Below are 21,997 nucleotides of genomic sequence, written 5' to 3'. Positions count from 1 at the left end.
TTCCATTCATTCATTTCCTCTCCCGTGTTTGCTGTGTGCCCACCACGGCCCTTTCATGCACTTTGGGTGACTGAACTGCCCGTGTGCCATTCCTGCCCTAGGTAGAAAAGATTCAGAAATAAGACACCATCATCCCCCTGGAATCTTCCCAGCAGCCCTGTGAGAAAGGGGGTGGTGGTCCCCGTTTCATAAATGACACGTAGGCTCATGTTGCCCCGCGTCTGCACAGCCATTGAGAGATGGGGCTGAGGTTTGAATCTGTTTCTGCAGGACTATACTGCTTTCTTTGGGAAGAGGCTGGATTCAGTTCTACTTATATCTTAGCTTATTCACTTTTTGATACGCTTTACTGTTGCCTGTCTATCTAATTTAGGAGAAATTCATTTAATGCATAGGTGTACACATTGTGGGGATTATATTCATTTTACTTGATTTACAACTGCTTTCCAAAAAAGATTTGAGGCAGCTGCAAACTGATTTTCAAAAGAAAGGAATACAACAGAAACCTTGCCATTGTGTTGAATCAATTCGTCCTTATTTAGCACTTACTATATGACAGATATCTAGCAATAAAGATTTTTTTTCCATAGGGAAAGGAGAAGGAAAACCCTCTAACTGAATCTTATCACCTCCTTTAATATTTTTTCTCCCCTTCATGGCTAAACTAATTAGAACTCCAGATTTGCATCCTCCGATTTATCTCTTCCTCTTCTTGATCTTCCTCCAGGTTGGTTACCGCTTCTGGCCAAATGCTGTCAGCTTAAGTTCTGGACATCTCCAGCTCTCCTTTCACACTGGGAATGTTTTTAAAGTTGTTGATGCCCGGTGTGTATTCTTTAAGATGATATTCCTGAAGTGTTTGGAAGGATTGAACTTTTGGGGCCAAGCCTGAAAATGCCATAACTTGATCTGAACTGAGTCAGTCAGCTTCTTCAAAGAGAGTTCTCAACTTTAATGCTGATTATAGTAGGGCCAGAGCACAGAGGAAACAGCTGAGTTTCATATTGGCAGTGGGGCTTTGCCCCTCAAGGCGAGATTGGAGGCAGATGAAAAGGAAGGGGAAATATGATCGCTGTGGTACAGCAGTAGGAATGGGGAGGTGGAATTAAATTGTCCAGCTCTATAGGATATGAAGTCAGAAACCCTGGAAAAGGCGCTGGATACCATGCACCTCATTTTCCCTATCTGGAAAAATTGATTTCGGGAATGTTTAGAATAAGAGGTTGTTAGGGGGCACTGAAGAGTCTTTTTAAGAAGGGAAACGAATGATGTAGAGAGAGAATGATTAGTTCATTGTCTGGGGAAAGATGTTCTTTATGTTAACCTTATTTCACTAACAGAGCCAGTCCTCAAAGGGAGGCAGTCAACTACAGTGGAAAGAAGGTGGCATTTGGAGTCAGATAAACCTTTCTTCAGGTGTGCCCTTAGTAACTTCATGACTATGGATAAGTTATTTTAAACCTGTGTCTCAGTTTCCTTATCTGTAAAATAGGAATAATGTCACCTAAGTTATTCTGAGACTTACGTTAAATGATGTATAATGCCAGACACTGAGCACAGTGCACCTGGAAGCATTCGCTCAGTAAGTTACATTTCTAATGATCAAGGTACTCAAGAGGTCCTGTGGCCCAAGCACAGGGTCTCAAACCAGACTGCACTGCCTGGACTCTTGATTCTCAATTTACCATTTGTGTGGCCTAGGGCAAGTTACTTAACTTTCCTGTATCTCAGTTTACTCATTCTACCAAACCAGGGATAATAATGGTACCTACATCATAGGTTTGCTGTCAGGATTAAATGAGTTACGTGTGTAAAGCATATAGAATAGTGCCTGGTTCTCAGAAAGAACCCATAATTGTTAGTTTTTGAACAAAATAAAAGGCAGGAATTAAATGTGTGCCACTGAGTTGACATGGTTGACATAAAAGAAATTGGGGAATAGACCTCATTCTTTCTCTTTTTACTTGACCCTTACACTTTCTGATGGGTAGCAAAATACCGTGTACCATGTTTAGAGCTCCAGGTAACAACGTCTAATTTCTGCTGTGTTACAGAGACTCTAATTTCCAAGCCTTCTTGCTTCGTTCATTGACCCTAGTTATCATGGGGAGAGGGAAGATCTATTTATCCCAGGAAAAAACGAAACTTGTCTGCTTCTCAAGAACGTCAGCAGGTTGACTCAGCATAGGAAAGTAGTTTTCAGAAATAGGAAGAGTAGTTGTTCTTTTTCCACTCTTCTCACTTCACCCATTAACGTTTCTTGAGCGCCTGCTGTTTCCTATGTATTATCCTAGGTGCTTTCACATGTTGTTACAAATACAGTCGTACCTAGCTACTTGTTGGCTTCAGAACTCATCAAACCCTGTACTTGTCACATTTTGGTGAGAAAAAATGTTTCAGCACTCAGCACCTACTCAGGACTTGTCACACTTACTAGAACTTGTATGAGTCAAGACACTGCCCCTCGAGAAAATGCTTTATCGTTTGGTACTCGGTCGGTTTCAGCACTTGCCACAAGTTCTGGAACGAGTTAACGATGAGTACCGAGGTACCACTGTAATCCTCTTATATTAAAACTTATGAGGGAGCCCTAGCTTGGTGACTTAGTTGGTTGGAGTGTCATCCCATACACCAAAAGTTTGTAGGTTTGATTCCCATTGGGGAACATAGAGGAGGCAACCAATCAATGTTTCTCATATTGATGTTTCTCTATTTCTCTCTCCCCCCCCCTATCTCTCTAAAATCAATAAAAACATATATTTGGGTGAGGATTTAAAAAAACGTATGAGGGAGATGTAAGTATCCCCTTGGGGAGGGTTAGGAAATTGAAGTTCAGAAAGACAAAGTGACTATGAGCTCCAGGGCACATGGCTAGAAGTGGCAGACCTGATCTTAAGAGTTCATACCCAGGGCTGTTTCTGCAAGGCCTTGTTGCCTTTACCCTGTCTGTTCTGTGTTTTTGAGCACAGAAGAGAAAGGTTTTTCAGAGTCAATATACTACTTTCTTTCTCTACTGTTGGACCCTGACCACCTCCACTCCAGTTATAGAATGAGCTATTATGGGAAGTACGTATTGTGCTAATCTACGCTGTCCAATCACCTCCTTTTTCAGGGCCTATTCTGATGAAGCTTTAGTAGAGAGGTTGGTTGCCATCGTTATGATTATCAACAGTAAATGGTGGTCCAGGACTGCAAGCTACACAGTAGTATCATAGGACATTTAGACTAGAAGGAACCCCAAAGATAATTGGGTCCAACTCCTTCAGTTAATAGGTGAAGAAACTGAGGCCTAGAGTCATCAGCTAGGATGACAACCAGAGACTGGTGGCTGTAGAAGCCACCTGGGCATGTGTTTCCCCATAGCAAGCTCCAATAGGATTCTACACTAGAAATATGGCAAGTTTACGGACAAAGAAAGGTAACATTATTTAAGATATAGGCAGGTAGGTCTCCAAGAATAATCCTCATAAGAGAGGAAAACCACAGCGATAGCAGTGAGGTCTTAATATGTGCTAGAAGAACCTGATGTATAGGGACCTAACATTAGGACAGTTCTAGAAATAGAGCCTCCACATCTGAATAGGGCATATAAATATTCTGTACCATGTAAGAGGACATTTTGCTTTCCACTTTGAGGTTGAATTCTGACTCTTGAGTTCATTCCAGAGATTTTTGCAGAGGAGCTTGTTTAGTGGGCTGTTCCTTTGTTACACCTTGTTCTTATTTCCAGATTGGGTTGTATAATTTCAATTACTGGCATTTAGTTATAGAACTAATCTCTGTTCGTGAAACACAGCAACACACGCACACCGCACCCCAGTCAGGTTAATGCCCTGGTATCGGTACCATTTAAGGGTATCTTTGGAAATTATGAAATAACTCCTAGTTCCCTTGCCATAAGTACCGTAGTTTGGTTTTTGCCCACTTCATAGGCCATACAGTAATAACAATACTGGCCACTTAACTGAACACCTGCTATGCACAAGGTGCTGTACATAAGGAAGGAAATTCTGGCAGGTAGAATATTTGGGCAACTTGACCACGGCCACACTTTAGTAAGCGGCAGGTCTGGACTCTTAACCCAATGCTCTCTGACTCCTGAGCCTGAACTTTTTGGACCATACAGCGGGGTATCTTCATAATGAGTCTGCTCTGTCACTGAGCTTTTCTTACCTTACTAGGTCTCTTAGGTGAACAATGGTTTTACCCTTTAGTTTATATTTGACTTATTGCTCCTGTTAGTCTGAAAATTAAACGTATAAAGGAGGTGAGGTGGTTGACTGTTGGCTGGCAGCTCAAGAAAGGCATTAGTTCCCCCCTTCCCCTTCCTTTCGGCTGTAGAAAGTGGGGAGAATAAAGGTTAGAGGTATTGAAGAGATGAGGGCTGATCTAAGTTGGATAAAAGAAGACAGCCTTAAATATCTTTGGATCCAAGCAATCTCAGAGAGCTGAGTTTCTGAATAGATTGGCACATTCAAAATTCAATCTTACTGTCTCACATACCAGTATATTTTCTAATTAAGTTAAGCCCTCATACTAGTTAAACAGGACTTTTGAAAGCTTTTCTTCCTTCCTTCCTTGTTGTGGTTTTATGATGGGACCAGCCTTGCATTTAAAAAGCAATAGAAAAATCAGTCCTTGGTACTATTTTAAATTATCACCTTAAAAGACTAATTCTACGTAGAAACTGTTTAAAATATATAACTTAATGAGGGTCTTCCCAAAAGATTTCTTTTTCTATTCCCTTACCATAAATCCTGAAAAATGTTTAGGGGAATCAATATATTGGCAGATAGGTACATTTGTTTCAGATAATTTGTAGAATTCACATATAACGGCAAAGAATAAGCTTTCTTGGTTTCTAAGTACAATTATTTCTTTTCTTTTGTATTGGACCTATACTGAGCTTCAGTTTACAAGCTTAACCTGATGTCTGGTGCTTCTTTATCTTTTTATCTAATGTTAGTTTTTACTAAACCTCAGGTCTATAAATTCCTAAGCAATAGCCTTCAGGTTTACAACTTGTCTGTTCTTTTTTCCTTCCTCATTCATTCATTCATCTTTTATTTTTAAAATATCTCTTTTAATTAGAAAAATAATATACCAACAGTAAGTTATCAAAAAAAAAAAAAAAAAAAAACCCCTAGAAATTTCACCACCCCTATCCATTTGCTTTTATACGATATTTACATTTTAACCCTCAAGCCTTTGTTCGACTGTATCCATGTATTTATGTAGGTACTTTAATCACAGACATAGACGTATAGCCTGATGTTTTACTCTTCTTTCCCTTGATGCCATCGTAAGTAACTGTCCACGGTGTTACAGGGCTTTTCAGCCACTTTTTAAATGGCAGTATAGTATTCTGTTGGGGCCGCACAGCGATTTATTTCATCGGTCTCATCTTGCTGGATTGTCGCGATTCTCTTCTATAATCTTAGACGGCACTGCAGCGGATGTGCTTACATATGTCATTTTTCTCTCCTGGATGGTTTCATGAGTGTAAATTCCTAGGAGGAGAAGTTCTGGGTCAAAGGGTGTGAATATTTTTATGGTTTGTGATATGTGTTGCCACATCACTTTCCCTTTTCAAGTTTGTGTCAGTTCATGCTGCTGCCAGCAGTATCATGCTTGGATAATCGATGCCCATTCCTCAGAGGGCTTTATATCTTCAGTCTTGCTCTCCTTTTCTCTGGCCTGTCAGCTGCTGACCAAAATATCCCAGAATGCTGCACTGTTTACACTTTCCTCAGAGGCTTCTCCTGTGTGCCTGTTCCCTAGCTTCCAGTTGGGGTATAAATTTTAAAATTCAACCTGTTACCACCTGACATAATTCATTTTAATTGTTCTGCATACCATATGTGAAGCAGTCTCTCTGAGGTTACCTCAAATGACCCTTCTCTCTTAACCTCTGAGCCTTCCCTCTGACCATTTCTTACATTCAGAACTGCTGCTGTATCGACATTTCTTCTCCCTTCTGTTTAATTTCAAAAATTGCTTTTTCTCCAAAGCTGCCAATACAGAACCACCTGTAATGATGATATCTTTAGTACTCAATGTACTTAGCTCTTGGTGGTTTGCCAGTAAATGTTTGTTAGTGTGGCCAGTGAGGGAAATACAAAGGAAAGGCAGAGAGATGTTCAGTGGAGAGTATTTTGTTGTTGTTGTTGTTTTTTTAAGGAAAGCTTAGGATTCATAAAAGTGCTTGGTTCTTCTGAATAAAACTTGAGAGGAGGATGAGGAATTTTGTGCTCTAGTTTTTGGGTAGCATCACTCTTTCTGTGACAGTAGACAAGTCAGCTTACTCCATCATCTATTTTAACTACAGGGTGGAAAATACAGTGTTGTCACCAATCATTTTAGGAGTCATGACACTCTTTTCTTCCCGTTATTTTTTCCCCTCAGTATTATTGGCATCACCATCATTGTAATCCTAATATTTACTGTTTATTATATGCCAGGCACCGAGATGGTGTGTTCTATGCTGTAGCTGTTTTAACCCTTATGGCGGCTTTGTGAACTAGGAATCCCATCTTTTCACATGAGAAATCCAGTTAGGGAGAGTTTGTGAATTGCTCAAGTAACTAGTAAGTAAGTATGGAGCCATGATTTAAACCCTCATTTTTGCAGGATATTTTTCTGAATATTCCCTTCCCTATATATGGTTTTCTGATGACTTCGCATTGCCCATGAAAAGGGAAGTACAAACTCGGCAGCAGCATTGGAATGCCTTCCACGTCTCCGTCCAGGCAGCTTTTCCACTCTCATCCTCCTTCATTCCCCGACCCCTGCCATGTGTCCTGTGTTCGGTCTGACACAGCTGCTTATTTCACAAGTATATTGTACTGTTTCACACATCTGAGCCTTTGTTTCTGTTCCTACAATGCTTTCCTTTTGCCTCCTGGAAAACTTCTATTCATACCTCAAGGTCCAGTTCAGATTCTCCCTACTGCATGCAAAGCATTCCAGATTTCCCTGGGCAGAGCTAGAGGCTTGGTACTCTGTGCTCATTGATATGTATATTTCTGCTGTAGCCTTTTCATACTGCTTAAAATTATTTGCTTACATGCCCATCTCTCTCACTTTAATAAGAATAGTGAGATATGATATGGGAAAGCAACATTTTTATAGAGACATTATTATATGTTTTTAAACATAGCCAAAATAAAGAATCTGCATATTTAAAATGACATTATTTCCCTTTTTCCTCCCCTCAGCATAGGGCTACTTTCAAATTTGAACCAACAGATGAAGATAAAAGAAAGGTAAGCCTTAATGTTACTGTGTGTTCATGTGCGTGTGTGGATTTCATTCATGGACTTTCTGAACAGTGGACTTGTTTTCATCCGATGGCTATTTAGTTTTTGATTTTCTCCCAGTTCGTTTTTAGGAACTCTGAGAAGAAAGCAGGTGCCAGGGTTAGTACACACAACTCACCCCTGCTCCACTGCACAGGACCATTACACTTGGATAAATCAGGGCAGGGGGAAGGGTTTGTTTAATGACAGGACTGCAGGCTGCCCAAAATGTTTTGCTAATATTGTAAAGCTTGGTTTTTGGGTTCATTTTTAGGACAACAGCTGTTCATGCTGCTGACCATTAGCCACATGTTGTTCCCTGTGCCCACAGTTATGTTGTCAGCAATTGTCTAGGTCACTTCATGGACATAGGAAAATGAAGTCAAGAGACTCACCGATAGAGGAATGGTAAGAGGAGGTGCATCAGAGAGATGACCACGCGATAACGCGCTTCCCTGTTGGGGTGCCTATGGTGGTTTTAGTTTGCTGATTAGAGCGTGATGCGAAAGGAGAAGCTCAGTAGTTTTATCTGTTTTGCTGGGCTGCGTACTTCTATCCCTGGCCTCATAAATGCCAAGACCGGGTAAGAGAGTATGATTGAATAATTGTAAACCTGTCACTGCTGCTGGAAAAATAGCTCAAATCTAGCACTTTCCTGGTAGCGGTTTGATGATACGTTGAAATCATCCTTCTGTTCACCTCCGCCCCCAACATCTAATATCTCCGTCCTGCTCATTTCATCTCTTACAATTTCTTTAGCCCTAATTCAAGTTTTCATCTGGATTACTGCACCGGTTTCCTAACTGCCCTTTCTTTTTCTAGTTATGTGCCCATCAGTCCATTGTCCATCAATCTAGAACAGTCTGGTCGTGTCACTCCCAGTCTTTAAAACCCTTGAGTGACTTTTTTGCCTATCAGGTCGAGCTCCTAAACGTGACATACTAGATGCTTAGCGACCTGATCTGTGCCTACTTCTGCAGCTTGCTTCTCTCCCTTGTATTTTATGCTGTAGCAATGTGAACTGTTCACAGTGACACACACATCCCTTCTGTTTCTTATTTTCTCCCTTTGCATATGTTGTTTTCTACTCAGAATGACAGTTCCTTCATATATACCTCTACTCCTTTTAACTTGGTTAATCCTGTGGAGCTCCAGGAGCACATCCTTCAGGAAGCCTCCTCTGGCATTCCTGTTAGGATGAAATATCCTTTTTCAGTATTCCTATAAAATTCTATGTAAATCTGTAACACTATGCTTATACATTATCTTTTAATGATTTATCTGTATCTCTCATTATTAGGCCCTGCAAACTCCTTGATGACAGATACTACTATTTATCTTTATGTCCTCTGCACGTAGAGGGCCCAGAACATAATAGGCACTCAAAAAGTACTACTGGCCCTGGCCAGTGTGGCTCAGTTGGTTGGAGCGCTGTCCTGTAAACCAAAAGGTCATGCTTTTGATTCCTAGTCAGGGCACATGCCTAGGTTGTGGGTTTGGTCCTGGTTGAGGCTCATACAAGAGGCAACCAATCGGTGTTCCTCTCTCACATTGATGTTTCTCTCCCTCTCTCCCTCCCTTTCCCTCTCTCTAAAATCAATAAGCATGTCCTTGGGTGAGGATTACTAAATAAAGATTATTGAATGAGTGACATGGAGTATAAACTTTGGAAGTTAAAAGATTTAACTCTGATTTTCTTTTGGATTCGAACAGTGTAAAAAGACTAGCATACCTTTTAGAACAGGGGTGCTCGTCTAGGAATGTGCTGTCTGGGGAACTTTTTAAAGATAAGCCCACTCAAACTTGACTCTTTATTGAGTCAGAATTTGGGGGTGGGATCCATGCATGTGTATTTTTATAGATGGACCTTAGGAAGCAAGTACTTAAACATTTGGTGGGAGTGCAAAATGGCTCAACTGCTATGGAACAAAAACTGGCAGTATCTACCAAAATTACAGATGCATTTTGCCCTTTGGCCAGGCAGTGCCACTCTTAGAAATCTGTTTTGTGGATAGGTTGAAGTCAAGTAAACAGTTATTCATTGAAGCATTGTACACATGAGCAAAACATTGGAAACAACCAAGTGCCCAGCAACTAGGGAGTATTTGAAGAAGCTAAGGTATGTCTACATAATGGATTATTTTAATTGGTAAAGAGAGAGGGGGAGGGACAGAGACAGACAATTATGGGATAGAAGTAAGTGAAAATAAAAGAAGCATGTTGTTAACAAGAACGTATTAACATATAATAAGTATTCAGGCTAGGAAGGTAACTGCTTTTTTTTAGTTTAGTTGGGAGAATCCATACTACATCTGTATGGGAACCAGGTGCTAGAATTTTTGGTAGTGTTTTTACTGGTCAAAGTAAATACATGAAGACAGAGATTCCCCCGTTTCATGTAAATTTCAGTTAAGGAAAAAAAAATTCCCACAGTTATTAATTAAGCATATTTATTTCTTATAGAATAGTAGCAAAACCTAAATTTTCAAAGAATTGTGTTTTACTGGCTTTTAGATCTTTGGAGAGAGTAACTATTGTAATGGTATTATTTTCAATTATAGTGTGCAGATTTCTGCTTCCTGGGAGCTCTGATACAAACAAATCTCGTTAGGGACTTAGCTAGGTAATCTTCAGTAATGGAAAAACATTGACAAACAAAACCATTTAAGTCTTCAGGGGTTAAAACTATTAGTGACTCTTTCATGCCTAAGGCCCTACAAGGAGTTTGAAATCAAAACTGTTGGACTGCTCTAAAGGATCTATATCCTAACAGTTTAGGTTCTTGATGTAGAGAGACACATAATAGTAGGCATGTCTCCACATTAAACTCAGTCTGAAAATAAGAGGAAAGCAAATTACCATCCAATTTGTTTTGCTACTCGAGTTCTCTCTTTCTCTTTCCTAAACATGTCCCTGGAGCCTTCATACAGTCGCTGCTTGGTACCTGCAGCACCCCTTTTGATAAATTACGGGTGCTATCTCTGAAAAACACAGCACTTTTCTTATGTAAAACCTTTGTGACACCTTAGAAGTAAATGCAAGGGAACAGAGCCTTTCAAAAGATAAAAATTATACTGAGATTTTTATGTAGTATTTTGCATTTTTACAAAGATTTGCTTTGTAATAGTTAGGCACTAATGCTCTTAGTATGGCAAGAATGTCACCATCCCTATTTTATTGATAAGAAACCGAGGATCATATTAATGACAACTTGCCAGCGTTCGTGTAACTAGTTAGTGGTGGAGCTTCAGGTAGAAAACAGATTTTCTGCCTGTTGTGTGCAGTACCTTCACTGCTCAGTGCTCCCACTCATTACCACTTAATGTGTATTTCATAAGGTTTGAAATTATGACTCAATACCTTGTTTTATCTTATTTCATACCTTGAGACACCATTTAGGCAACTAAGACTTAAATTGAAAGATAGCAAAGGAAATTGCCGACCAGGAGTGCTTAAATTTTTCCAGATAAAACAAAGTCAGATACAACTGCTAATGTTTGTGCGTATATGCAAATAATTCCAGGTGCATGTGGGTCATTATAGATTTGGATATAAGCACCTGTGCTTATTGAAGCATTTACTTTACATTTTCTACCTAAATTGGTGATTATCTACCAGCACATAAACAAATACATCATGCAAATATGTAGGATGGAGGCTAGGTATGATGAATTTGAAAATGTACACCTTGAAGAAATGGAAGCTCTTATATTGGTTTTTAAAATACAACTGATCTCAAGACCAGTAGAGTACTAATAATTGCAATAAATGTTGAAAAATACATGTCATAAAATGAGGGAAAAAATTGCAGCTCTTTCACCTGTAAGATGAGGACCCAACTGGATAAAATGTGGAAAACTTGTCTGAGATAAGCTTTTGTGTATAGTAATTTTCCTAAAAAAACCCTGAAGTTAAAAATAGCCAAATTTCAAGCAAATATTACCTTCAAACTCACAGAGGTAAGCGCATATTTCTGTGAAGGCAGACAGTAACTGCTGAGTCGAGAATTCTTTGAGGACAAGAACACTCTTGCTTACTTCTCATTGTATTTTCCTCCTCCTGTACTACATGTGGCACAAAATCGACACCTGTAATATAAACGCCTGTTACATAAATGAAAGGAACTTAGAAACTGAGAGGAGGCCAGAATTCCTGTGGTTGTACATATTGTTTAGTGTTGAGTTTGATATTCTCTTTAACTATACAGCAGAATCTCAAGTACACCCCATAATGTTGTTTATCCTGAAAAAGGAGGATACAAATGTATCCGTACAGTATGATCACAGCCATGTTAAACTAATAAAAATTATGCAAAGAAAAGTGACTGCAAGAAAAGTCACAAAATAGTGACTATTTGAATATAATTACTGTGGATGACATTTTTCTTTACCTTTTCTGTAATTTAAACTTTTCTATTATGTTATAATAGATTATAATGGTATAAAACATAATACATAACATGTTATATATTACATTTTTTATAATAGTGTGATTGGAGGCATAAGCAAAGACCAATACTTATTTAAAAAAACATTTTTTGCCCTGGCTGGTGTGGTTCAGTGGATTGAGTGCTGGCCTGCAAACCAGAAGGGTGCCGGTTCAATTCCCAGTCAGGGCACATGCCTGAGCCTGCGGGTCAGGTCCCCAGTTGTGGGTGCGTGAGAGGCAACCACACATTGGTGTTTCTCTCTCTCTCTTTCTCCCTCCCTTCCCCTCTTTTTAAAATAGATAAATTAATTAAATAAATAAAAATAAATTTAAAATTATTTTTTCTCTAAAGTTGAGCCTTCTTGATTATCTTACACATTCTTTTTAGGGGAGCATGAAAATATTATTACATTTAGAGATAATATTATGTATAGAGCCAGTTTATGGCATGAAATGAATTTTTATGAACACAGAGTCTTTTCAGGATTTCTGTATTCCAGGTGCTGTCTTAGGCTTTGGTTCCTAAGTTACTTGTTTGCCTGTGGTGTTTGGTTTGGCCCTTTCTCAGCTACAGGTGCATACTGAGGATTACCATTGTGGACTATAGAAAATGAATGGGTAAAATTTCATATTAGATTCCCCTATGGAAAATGTGCCAGCATCGTAACATTAATCCTATAGTATGGATCCATGCTTGGGAATAACTTGAGGCATGGATATTGTTTCTGAAAGCCTTTCACACATACTTAGTCATTTGAAGTTGTTAAACTAATTTCCACTAAAAAAAATGAGCTTCATATGCCTTGCAAATTTGACTCATTTTATTTGGTGTCTTTATCTTAGGGAATACTTTGATACATGATACAAGTACAATTCACATTTAGAAACCAGTAACTTTAAAGATAAACATTTTCAATATCTTTAACACACACACACACTACCAGTGACATCCTGTACCTTTTATTTTTTAAAGTTTTCATCCATCTGTGAACTGGCATAAAATCTGACTAGAGGTGATGAATTGTATTGTAGGCCAGGATGAATGCCTCACAGTAATTCAAAATAAAACAATATTTCATTTCAGACTCCATTTTTTATTTCAAATGTTCTGCAAAGGCATAGAAGGATAAATGTAGGGAGAAAGAACAGAATAGCTCTTCTGACTTAGTCCATAATGTGGCAGCCTATACATGATCTTTGGATCATATTTTAGGAAAGCTCCCTGGGAATGATAAGAATGGTTTCTCTAATTTGTACTTTAGAGCTTCAGGTCCATTTTCTCATACAAAAAAACTCATCAAGAACTTCCTCTTCCAGCCATAACAGTGTGAGGAGTTCTATGGATCTGATCTCCAATTACACTAGTAAAAACTCATTTTTAAAAATAATCTGGAAATCATCCTAAGAGCCTACAGTCAATGAAGAGATACTTATTCAAGAAAATCTACTAAAACTCAGTAAGAAAAGTGAAAGTCTGTGGTATTTGAATTAAGGCCTGATGGAAACTCCTCCAAACTGATGCAACCAAGAACACAGAGCTTCCTCTTCATCAGCTCAAAGTTGGAGGGCTTTCTTCCCAGTAAGCACAGGGGATAAGCTCAGCATTTTTTATCCCACCTCAGCTACCTGCTGCTGAGACTAAATTCTTAGTGCAGCTGAGAGATGGGGTCTTCATCCTTTCACCTAGCCCCCACTCATGGGACACAGGCTGTATCCTTGGTGTGGCACCCTTAAGGACAGTGGGGACCCAGCTGCCCTTGGCCCTGTTGGTGGCATACAGGTTCCACCCTGGGAGAGGCAAGCTGCTGCTAACCCACCCCCTCCAACTGCTCTCTCAAGGAGGTGTTACCCAGAGAGAAGTATGCCATTGTCTCTGCTTCCATCATCAGAACCAGGGCTCAGAGATTTTGCCCAGAGGAACAAGCAGACCTTATAACAGAGCTCGAAATCTCTCCCCAAAGGAATCAGCTTCAGTTATAACAAGAGTGTGAAGTTCATCACTGAGGGTACGGGTTGTGGTGAAATGCAATTGGGAAGAGGTTGACCAATTCATTGAAGACACAGGTAACCAGAAGGTGGCTGGTTTGCTAGAGAGAAAGGGGAAAAGACAGCTGAAAGGAACCCTCCTGTGGTTAGAACAAATCTTAAATACTGACCTTGGGAACTATCTCTTCAAAGGAGCCCTAATAATAGAATTTTAAGTTTGCAGAGAAGTTTATGCCCCTGGATATTGTTGAAGACAATAGATCAGTCAGCCTGGCAGTTAGTGGAGCTTAACAGCAGAGCAGGGTGTGGTCAGAAAAAGAGAAAGTAAAAGAGGAGAGACCTACCAAAGCCACTGTCATCCCAGGATGAAGGTGGGCCTACCAAGGGCAAGCCCTTGCAAATACAGAGGGGAGATTATGCTTCACTGAAATAATTCAGCCAGTCTCTGGACAAATAAACAGGCAAATAACCATATCAAGTCTTGGAGGGTAGGGACATTACCCAGTGTTACTACAATATATTATCTAAAATGTGCAATTCTCCCTGCTCCCACCCAGATGAGACATGCAGAGAAACAGGAAAGAATAACCTATACTGTGGAAAAATTCAGGCAATGGAAACTGCCTGTGAGAATGACCAGATATTGGATTTAAAAGAGTTCAAAGTAGCCATTATAAATATATTCATATCTATCATGATTAAAGAAGTAGTGCAAGGTTCGATGAAATGTCACATCAACTGTAGAATATCAATAGAAAGATATAAATTATTAAAAAAAACCAAATGGAAATTTTGGCATTAAAAGTGCAATAAAATACAATAACTGAAGTAGAAGTTCATTTAGGGGCTCAATGCTAGGTTCAAACTGGTGAAGAAAGAATAAGCGAACTTGAAGATAGAGCAATAAAGAGTATACAGGGTGAAGAACAGAGAAAAAATAAAGGAAAAATGAAGAAAGCCTCAGGTAATTGTGGGACAACCTTAATGTACCAGCACATGTATAATGGGAATACCAGAAAAGAGGAGAAAGAAAAAGGAGAAGTAGTATTTGAAGAAATACTGGCTAAAAACTTGCCAAATGTATTGGAAAACAGCTTACGTATCCAGGAAGCTCAATAATACATAAGTAGGATATACTCAAAGAGATCCAAAATCAGTACATCATAGTAAAAATGCTGAAAGCCAAAGATGAGAAAATCTCGAAAGCAGCAAGAGAAAACTGACTTGCCACTTATAAGAAAACCTCAATGAGATACACAGCTGACTTTTCATCAGAAATGTAGGTTAGTGGCAGTGGAATAACATTTAAGGAGATCAAAGAAAAAACCTCAACTGAGAATCCTATATCCAGCAGGGCTCTCCTTTAACAATACAGGAGGAATAAAGATACCAGCAATATAAAAAATTGAAAGAATTTACTCAAGACCCACCTTATATGAAATACTGCAAGTTTTTCAGACTGAAAGCAAGTGACTCCAAACAGCAGTTTAAATCCATACAAAGAGCACTGGTAGAGGTAATTATGTAATTGTAAAAGACAATATAAGTGCATATTTCTTCTCAACTGATTTTTCAAAGCATTCATATAAAACAATATGTGTATAATTTGACAATATGTATATAATTTGTTGAGCTAGTAACATAGAAATATCATGTATTTACCAAAACAGCACAAAGGTGGCTGAGACCAAACCTGTATTGATTGCATGAAGAAAGTGACTCCAGATAGTAACTTGTATCCTCAAGAACACATTAAGATAACCAGAAATGATAAGTAAGAAAGCTAATATAACAAAAGCTATAAGTATATATCCTTGCTCTACTTTCTCTGGTGTCTAAAAGACAAAACTATATAAAGTAATAATTGTATTGTTGAATTTGAAACATTTATAGATATATGAGGTCTGTTCAGAAGGTATCTAGCCATGTAAAATGAAAAATAGACATATTTATTGAAAAAGATACAAGATACAGGAAACATTGTACACAGGACACTGATGCCTCAGTCCCCTTCAAAGTAGGCACCGTGGGACCTCACACAGTTCTCGCAGTCGTCATCAGCACCCCTGTCGTATTTTCTTGAATCTCATTGATGGTCTGAAATCTCTTCCCTTTCAAAGGTGATTTTAGTTTTGGGAAAAGCCAAAAGTCACAGGGCACCAAATCTGGGCTACTGTAGGAGGGGGCTGAGTCACCTGGGTGATTTGATGTTTCACCAGAAAACTCTGTAGGAGACGTCATGTATGAGTGGGCACATTGTGATGAAACTGCCGATCATCAGTTGCCCATAGCTGCGGCCTTCTGAGTCATCTGAATAGTTTCCGTGGAGGAATGTTCAAGCTTAATGCAAAATTTGATGCAGATTCATTGCTGTACTCGCTCAGTTATTTTAAATGCGGTGGCCACACAGTACATATGCTCAATGGCATCTACTGCCCCCACTGATTAGTACAGTGAAGTTGTCATTGTTCATGCATGCGCATTCCAGTCCACTCTCTTGATTGCCAGGTTACATCGATGTCTTGCAAACTTTTTGCTATATTAACAGTGGCTGGACTTTTTCTGGACAGACCTTGTATATATAACAATAATGCCACAGAAAGAAAAGAAAATAGCATCATATAGAAGTAACATTTATATGTCTTACTGGAATTAAGTTACTATAAATTGAGCTGATTCAGGTAAGATACATATACCAAGTAAGCTCTAGAACAACTAAAGAAATAACTCAGTTTTGTAGGGAACTATAAAACATTGTTGAAAGAAATTAAAGAAGATCTAAATAAATGGAGAAACATCCCATGTTCATGGATTGGAAGACTTACTATGGCTAAGATGGCTGTACTTCCCACATTGATCTACCGATTCAGTGCAATGCCTTTTAGAATCTTAGGTAGCTTCTTTTTAGAAATTGATGAGCCAGTTCTGAGATTCATATGGAACTGCATGGAATTTAGACCAGCTATAACAGCCTTGAAGAGAACAGATTTGGAGGACTCAGAATTCCAATTTCAAAACTTAGTATAAAACAACAATAATTAAGACAGTGTGGTACTATCATGAGGATAGATAAGTATAAATATAAATTATATATATATATATATATATATACATATCAAAGGAATAGTTTTGAGAATCCAGAAATGAACTTAAGTGTCTATGACCAATTAATTTTTGACAAGGTTGACAAGACCATTCAATGGGGAAAGAATCATTTTTGAACAAATGGTGTCATGACAGTTATACAGCCACATATAAAAGAATGTAGCTGAGCCCTGGCTGATGTGGCACAGTGGGTTAAGCACCAGCCTGCCAACTGAAGGTTTGCCAGTTCCATTCCCAGCTAGGGCACAGGCCTGGGTTGCTGGCCAGGTCCCTGTTGCGAGCATGCGAGAGGTAACCAGTCAATGTTTCTCTCGCACATTGATGTTTTTCTCCCTCTCTCCCTTCCCCCTTCTAAAAAAATAAATAAATAAAAATCTTTTAAAAAATAAATAAAAGAATGTAGTTGAACATTTACCTCACATTATATTAAAAAATTAATTCAAAATGAGTCAGACCTAAATGTAAAACTAAAGCCGTAAAACTCTAGAAGAAAACATAGGGATAAATCTCCATGGCTAGAAATTTGGCAGTGGATTCTTAGATATGACAACAAAAGAAAAAATAGGTGAATTGTACTTCATCAAGGTTGACTTTTGTGCTTCAAAGGCCCCTATTGAGAATGGGAAACGACATTCCATAGAACGGGCAGATCATATCTTATAAGAGACTTGTATCTAGAATATATAAAGAACTTAATAAAAAGATAACCCATTTTAAAAATGGGCAAAGGATCTGAAAAGACTTTTCCAAAGGAGATACACAAATGGCAGTAAACATAAGAAAAGGTATTCAGCATCATTCATTATCAGGGAAATGCGAATCAAAACCACAAATGATCTAACCATTTTGCACTTCTGGTATGGCTAGAATCAAAAAGTCAGGCAAGGATGTGGGGAAATTAGAACTGTCATATGTTATTGGTGGGAATGTAAAATGGTGCAGCCAGTTTGAAAAACAATCTGGCAGTTTCTCAAAATATTAAATAGAATTACCATATGATTCGGCAGTTGCACTCTTATGTATCTGCCCCAAAGAAATGAAGATATATATCCACACAAAAACATGTAAGTGAATATACTGTACAGCAGCATTGTTGATGATAGCCAAAAGGTGGAAAGTGGAAACAACCCAAATAGCCATCCGCTTGGGAATGGGTAAACAATGCATCTTAGTGCTGCAGCATGTGTAGCCTTTAAAACATGCTGAGTGAAAGAGGCCAGACAAAAGGCCACATAATGTATGATTTCATTCATACAAAATGTCTAAAATAGTCAGGTCTATAGTGACTGGAAGTAGATTAGTGGTTGCCTGGGGGCTTTTGGGAGTGGGGAATTGGGGAGTTACTTACTGGATTTCTTTTTTGGAGTGATGAGAATGTTCTAAAATTAGATAGTTTTACAAGTGTGAATATATGTACTAAAAACCAATGATTTGTATACTTTAACGTGGTGAAGTTTATGGTATGTGAATTATATTAATAAAGTTGTTAAATACTAGCAAGCAACATTACACTGCGTGTCCATCATCATTCCAAGCACTGCATGAATATTAACACATTTGATCCTCACACCAAGGCTATAAAGTAGATACTGTTATTTTACAGATGAGGACACTAAGGCACACAGAAATTATAGTAAGTCCTACTTAATGTCATCAGTAGATTCTGTGACTTTAAGTAAAAGGATGTATAGCAAAATCAATTTTACCATAGGTTAATTGTTATAAACAATACTTAAGTTTCTACAGTGTCTCATCACCGTTTTAATAAATTGACATTATTCAAGGAGCTTCTGTATTTGCCTAAACTAGTGTAGTGGGAGGCTGTGATTCAAGCCTACACAGTCTGGCTCTGCATCCGATATGCTACACTATACTGCCATTCATTAATAATTGAATTGACCTGTTGTATAGCATATGAATTGGTTCTATTCATTTTCTGATTTTAGGCATCCAAAATTTGAGACTTGGTGTGGAGCATAAACAGAGCTTTGACATTGAATTAATTATCAGCGTTGACAGGAAACAAAAAAGCATGCTTTGCAGTTAAGTGACTGGGTAGGATAACTAGTGAGGATGTCTAGTGTTACCTCTCCCACAGGCAGTGTAGTACTTGACATACAGGAATTAGACACGCTGAAGACTATTTTTTTTTAGATTTCTCAGATTATGTTTTGGCCAAAAGGGTGAGGTTTCTTTTTCTCTGCAGTTCTTACAGAGTTTGATTGTGTACTTAGGAAAGTGGAGAACTTGTACATCTTTGACTAGTTAAAAACTCTTAGGGACCTAGGAGAGTTCAGACATTCCATTGTTCCAAACTTCTCCATTTATAAATGAAAAACTAAATTCAAGTACTTGAATTTTAAATTGGGAGCATTTTGAGTTTTGTACATAGCCCCTATATCAGGGCTATGTACACAAGTGCTCAGCAATGGACACAATAGAACCCATAAAATTAATGTAAAATTTCAGTGTTATATTTATTAACATCAGTGCTTTCCTTTCTCAAGTGACTTTGCCTTTAAAAGGCAAATAGAGATAAAAACTTCCTTGCCATAGTGATCCTGTGTAGGGTATACCCGTTAATATTTCTTTATCTGTTTGTCCATCTGGCCATCTTTATGATGTAATGAGCATTAGCCTCTCTTCTATGCCAAGCACTATGCTAGAGAGTTTTTAATATACCATCTCATTTAATATTTATTAGCTCCAGTTGTCATCCCTATTTTTAGAGATGAGGAACTGAGGCACAAGTGTTTTCAAGAAATTTCCCGAGATCGTATAGCCAAAAGGTGCAAAGCTAGTGTTTGAACCTAGCTGCCTTTTTAACTACAATTATATTGTTTCCTTATACTGTACAGTGTATGTTCTCTCAGATGCTATCTATCTACGAGTATATTAAATAATTACAGTAACCCTATGAAATAGATACATTTTTATCTTACACATGAGAAAATTTAGTTTCAGATAATTTAAGTAAATCAGTCCAGATCCAAGTTCAGAAAACAGTAGAACTAGGGACTAGAAAGAACCCAAATAATCTGTTCCTTTGCTTTTTCTGCTATACAGTTTGTTACTATGGCTTTGAAAACCTCTAAAATCTTAGAACTGTCTCATTGAGATAACTTACCTTTCCTCTTGTTTCTGTTCCTGACTATCTTAGTTTGCTCAGGCTACCATGGTAAAATATCATTATTTTTCACAGTATTGGAGTCTGGGAAGTCCAAAGTCAAGGTTTTGGCAAGGTTCATTCTGAAGCCTCTTTTCGTAGCTTGTGGGTAGCTGTCATCTCACCATGTGCTCACGTGACCTCTTTGTGCAGAGGGGAGAGGGAGAGTAGGGGCGAGTAAACTTTCTGGTGTCTCTTCTTAGAAAGGCACTAATTCCATTGGACTAGGGCCCCACCTTTATGAACTCACCTAACCCTAATTACCTTCCATAAATCCCATCTCCAAATATTAGGAGTTAGGGCTTCAAAATATAAATTTAGTGGGGACACAGACACTCAGTCCATAACATGAGCTTACAATCAGTTATACATGCCTAGACTGCTAAAACGTAGAACAAGGGATTCAGAGGTAGAATAACTAATTTAGAGTGATTAGCTAAGTGTTGGGGGGTAGATGGCATTGGAGACAAAGGAAATTCCAAGGAGACTGCATATAGAAACTCTTTGATACAAAGAAAAAGACAAAAAGGCAAAGTGCTGTAGAAATCAATGGGACCAGCATCTGTATCTGCCACCGAGATAGGAGGTGTATGTTGTGACAGAGCATCTACCCTCCAGCCTCGTTAATATACCACAACAGCAAACTATAGCTTGTGCTAAGAATTCACTAAAGATTAAATGAGATAATGTTTTTATTATTTGGTAAATTCTAATATGTAACAAATGATGGTGCTGCACTCTTTGCTAGGATATTATCTTAAAATACTGGAAGATATTTTGCATTGATAGTGGACTTCCTGAAAAATAAAGACTCCTATTTAAGTAATAAGAGAAGTGAGTTGGTTGGTACTATATTTGGAGAGAAGCAAATAGCTTTGACATGCTCATTTCTCCCTCTGTCAAGAAAGAAAGGGCAAATTATTGGTTTTGTAAGCTTGCACTTACACCTAGGTTGCCCTTCCCGTCTATTAATGAAGTCTTGAAGATGCAACATGTCTTTCTCAGGATTACTAATTAGTAAAGAAACTTGAGCAAAACTTACATAATTGTTACTGTGAACTGGTTTCTCAGTCTTCTTAGCAAGATCACCATGATAGAGAACATGGCCAGAGGACTGCATTATTGGAAGATGTACATGTGCAAAAAAGGAAGCTAGAGATGACATTTAGGAGGGGACCTAAAGATTCTTTCACAAGGACAGTAGTCATTAAATAAAAAGTGAGAATTACCATTGCCTCCCATACCTCAAGTAGGAAAAACCCTGAAGGGTAAGATATAATATTAAGCTAAATATAACTGCACCCAGCCACATGAGTGTTCATTTAGAAAATCTCACCTTTAGCTTTTTATAAAGAAATTCTAAGTTTGACCTCTAGAATTCTTTCTGGTTTTTCTATTAAAAGCACATTTTAAAATTCTGGCAGTAAGTCATTAACTATTTAATATTTTTATAAAATATGATTCTTTAAATAAAGTCTTGTGGGACTGACAACCTTGTTCCAACTGTTAATTATAGTATGCTTATTTTAGAATTTAATACCTCTCTCTCTCTTTGTTTTGGGTGCCACTCACACACACGTGCTGTACACAGAGGGCAAAAGTTTAGAACTATCAGATTTAGGTGGCTGCCCTTCAGCTTCAATTAAGAACTAAAATTAGATCCCTGTGGAATATATATCCAGTGACATCCATCAGAGGACACTGTAGGCATAACCTTGAGAGTCCAGGGAAGCATCATCCAAGGGATCCTGCTTTAACTACAAAATTCCTTAGATACCTGATTTTTTATCTTAAAAATGTATGTAACTTTTTGTATTGTGATTTGTAAAGCATTTGTTTATTTTCATGCAGAAATCCTTCCACACCCCTATCCCCAGTAAATCTTTTATATTTTTAGTAAAATGGTGGTCAAAGAGGATGCACTCCAATTGTCTTGTGGCTTTAAGTGTCCCTGGCTCTGTGCCACATCTCCCAGTTGAATATGCATGGTCTATTTTAAGATCGGGGTCCTGTC

The 21,997-nt window shown here is 38.3% G+C and overlaps 1 protein-coding gene across 4 annotated transcripts in view; it reads left to right on the top strand.

The window, feature by feature from the left end:
- The window catches only part of RIC8B (RIC8 guanine nucleotide exchange factor B), a 100,524-nt gene that overhangs the window by 1,282 nt on the left and 77,245 nt on the right, over window positions 1-21,997 (top strand). For all 4 annotated transcript variants that reach the window (XR_016510427.1, XM_090272567.1, XM_090272565.1 and 1 more), the window contains exon 2: window positions 7,218-7,265. Coding sequence is in view for 3 of the 4 variants with exons in the window: in XM_090272567.1 (XP_090128693.1) it covers window positions 7,218-7,265 (48 nt within the window). In the remaining variant the exon portion in view is untranslated. The remainder of the gene's footprint in view (window positions 1-7,217; window positions 7,266-21,997) is intronic.

This window comes from Furipterus horrens, unplaced genomic scaffold, assembly GCF_987537825.1.
Source record: "Furipterus horrens unplaced genomic scaffold, mFurHor1.1.pri manual_scaffold_4, whole genome shotgun sequence".
In the NCBI taxonomy this organism is placed as follows: Eukaryota; Metazoa; Chordata; class Mammalia; order Chiroptera; family Furipteridae; genus Furipterus; species Furipterus horrens.
Note: the sequence above shows the minus strand (reverse complement) of the source record. Positions and strands in the feature narration are given on the sequence as shown.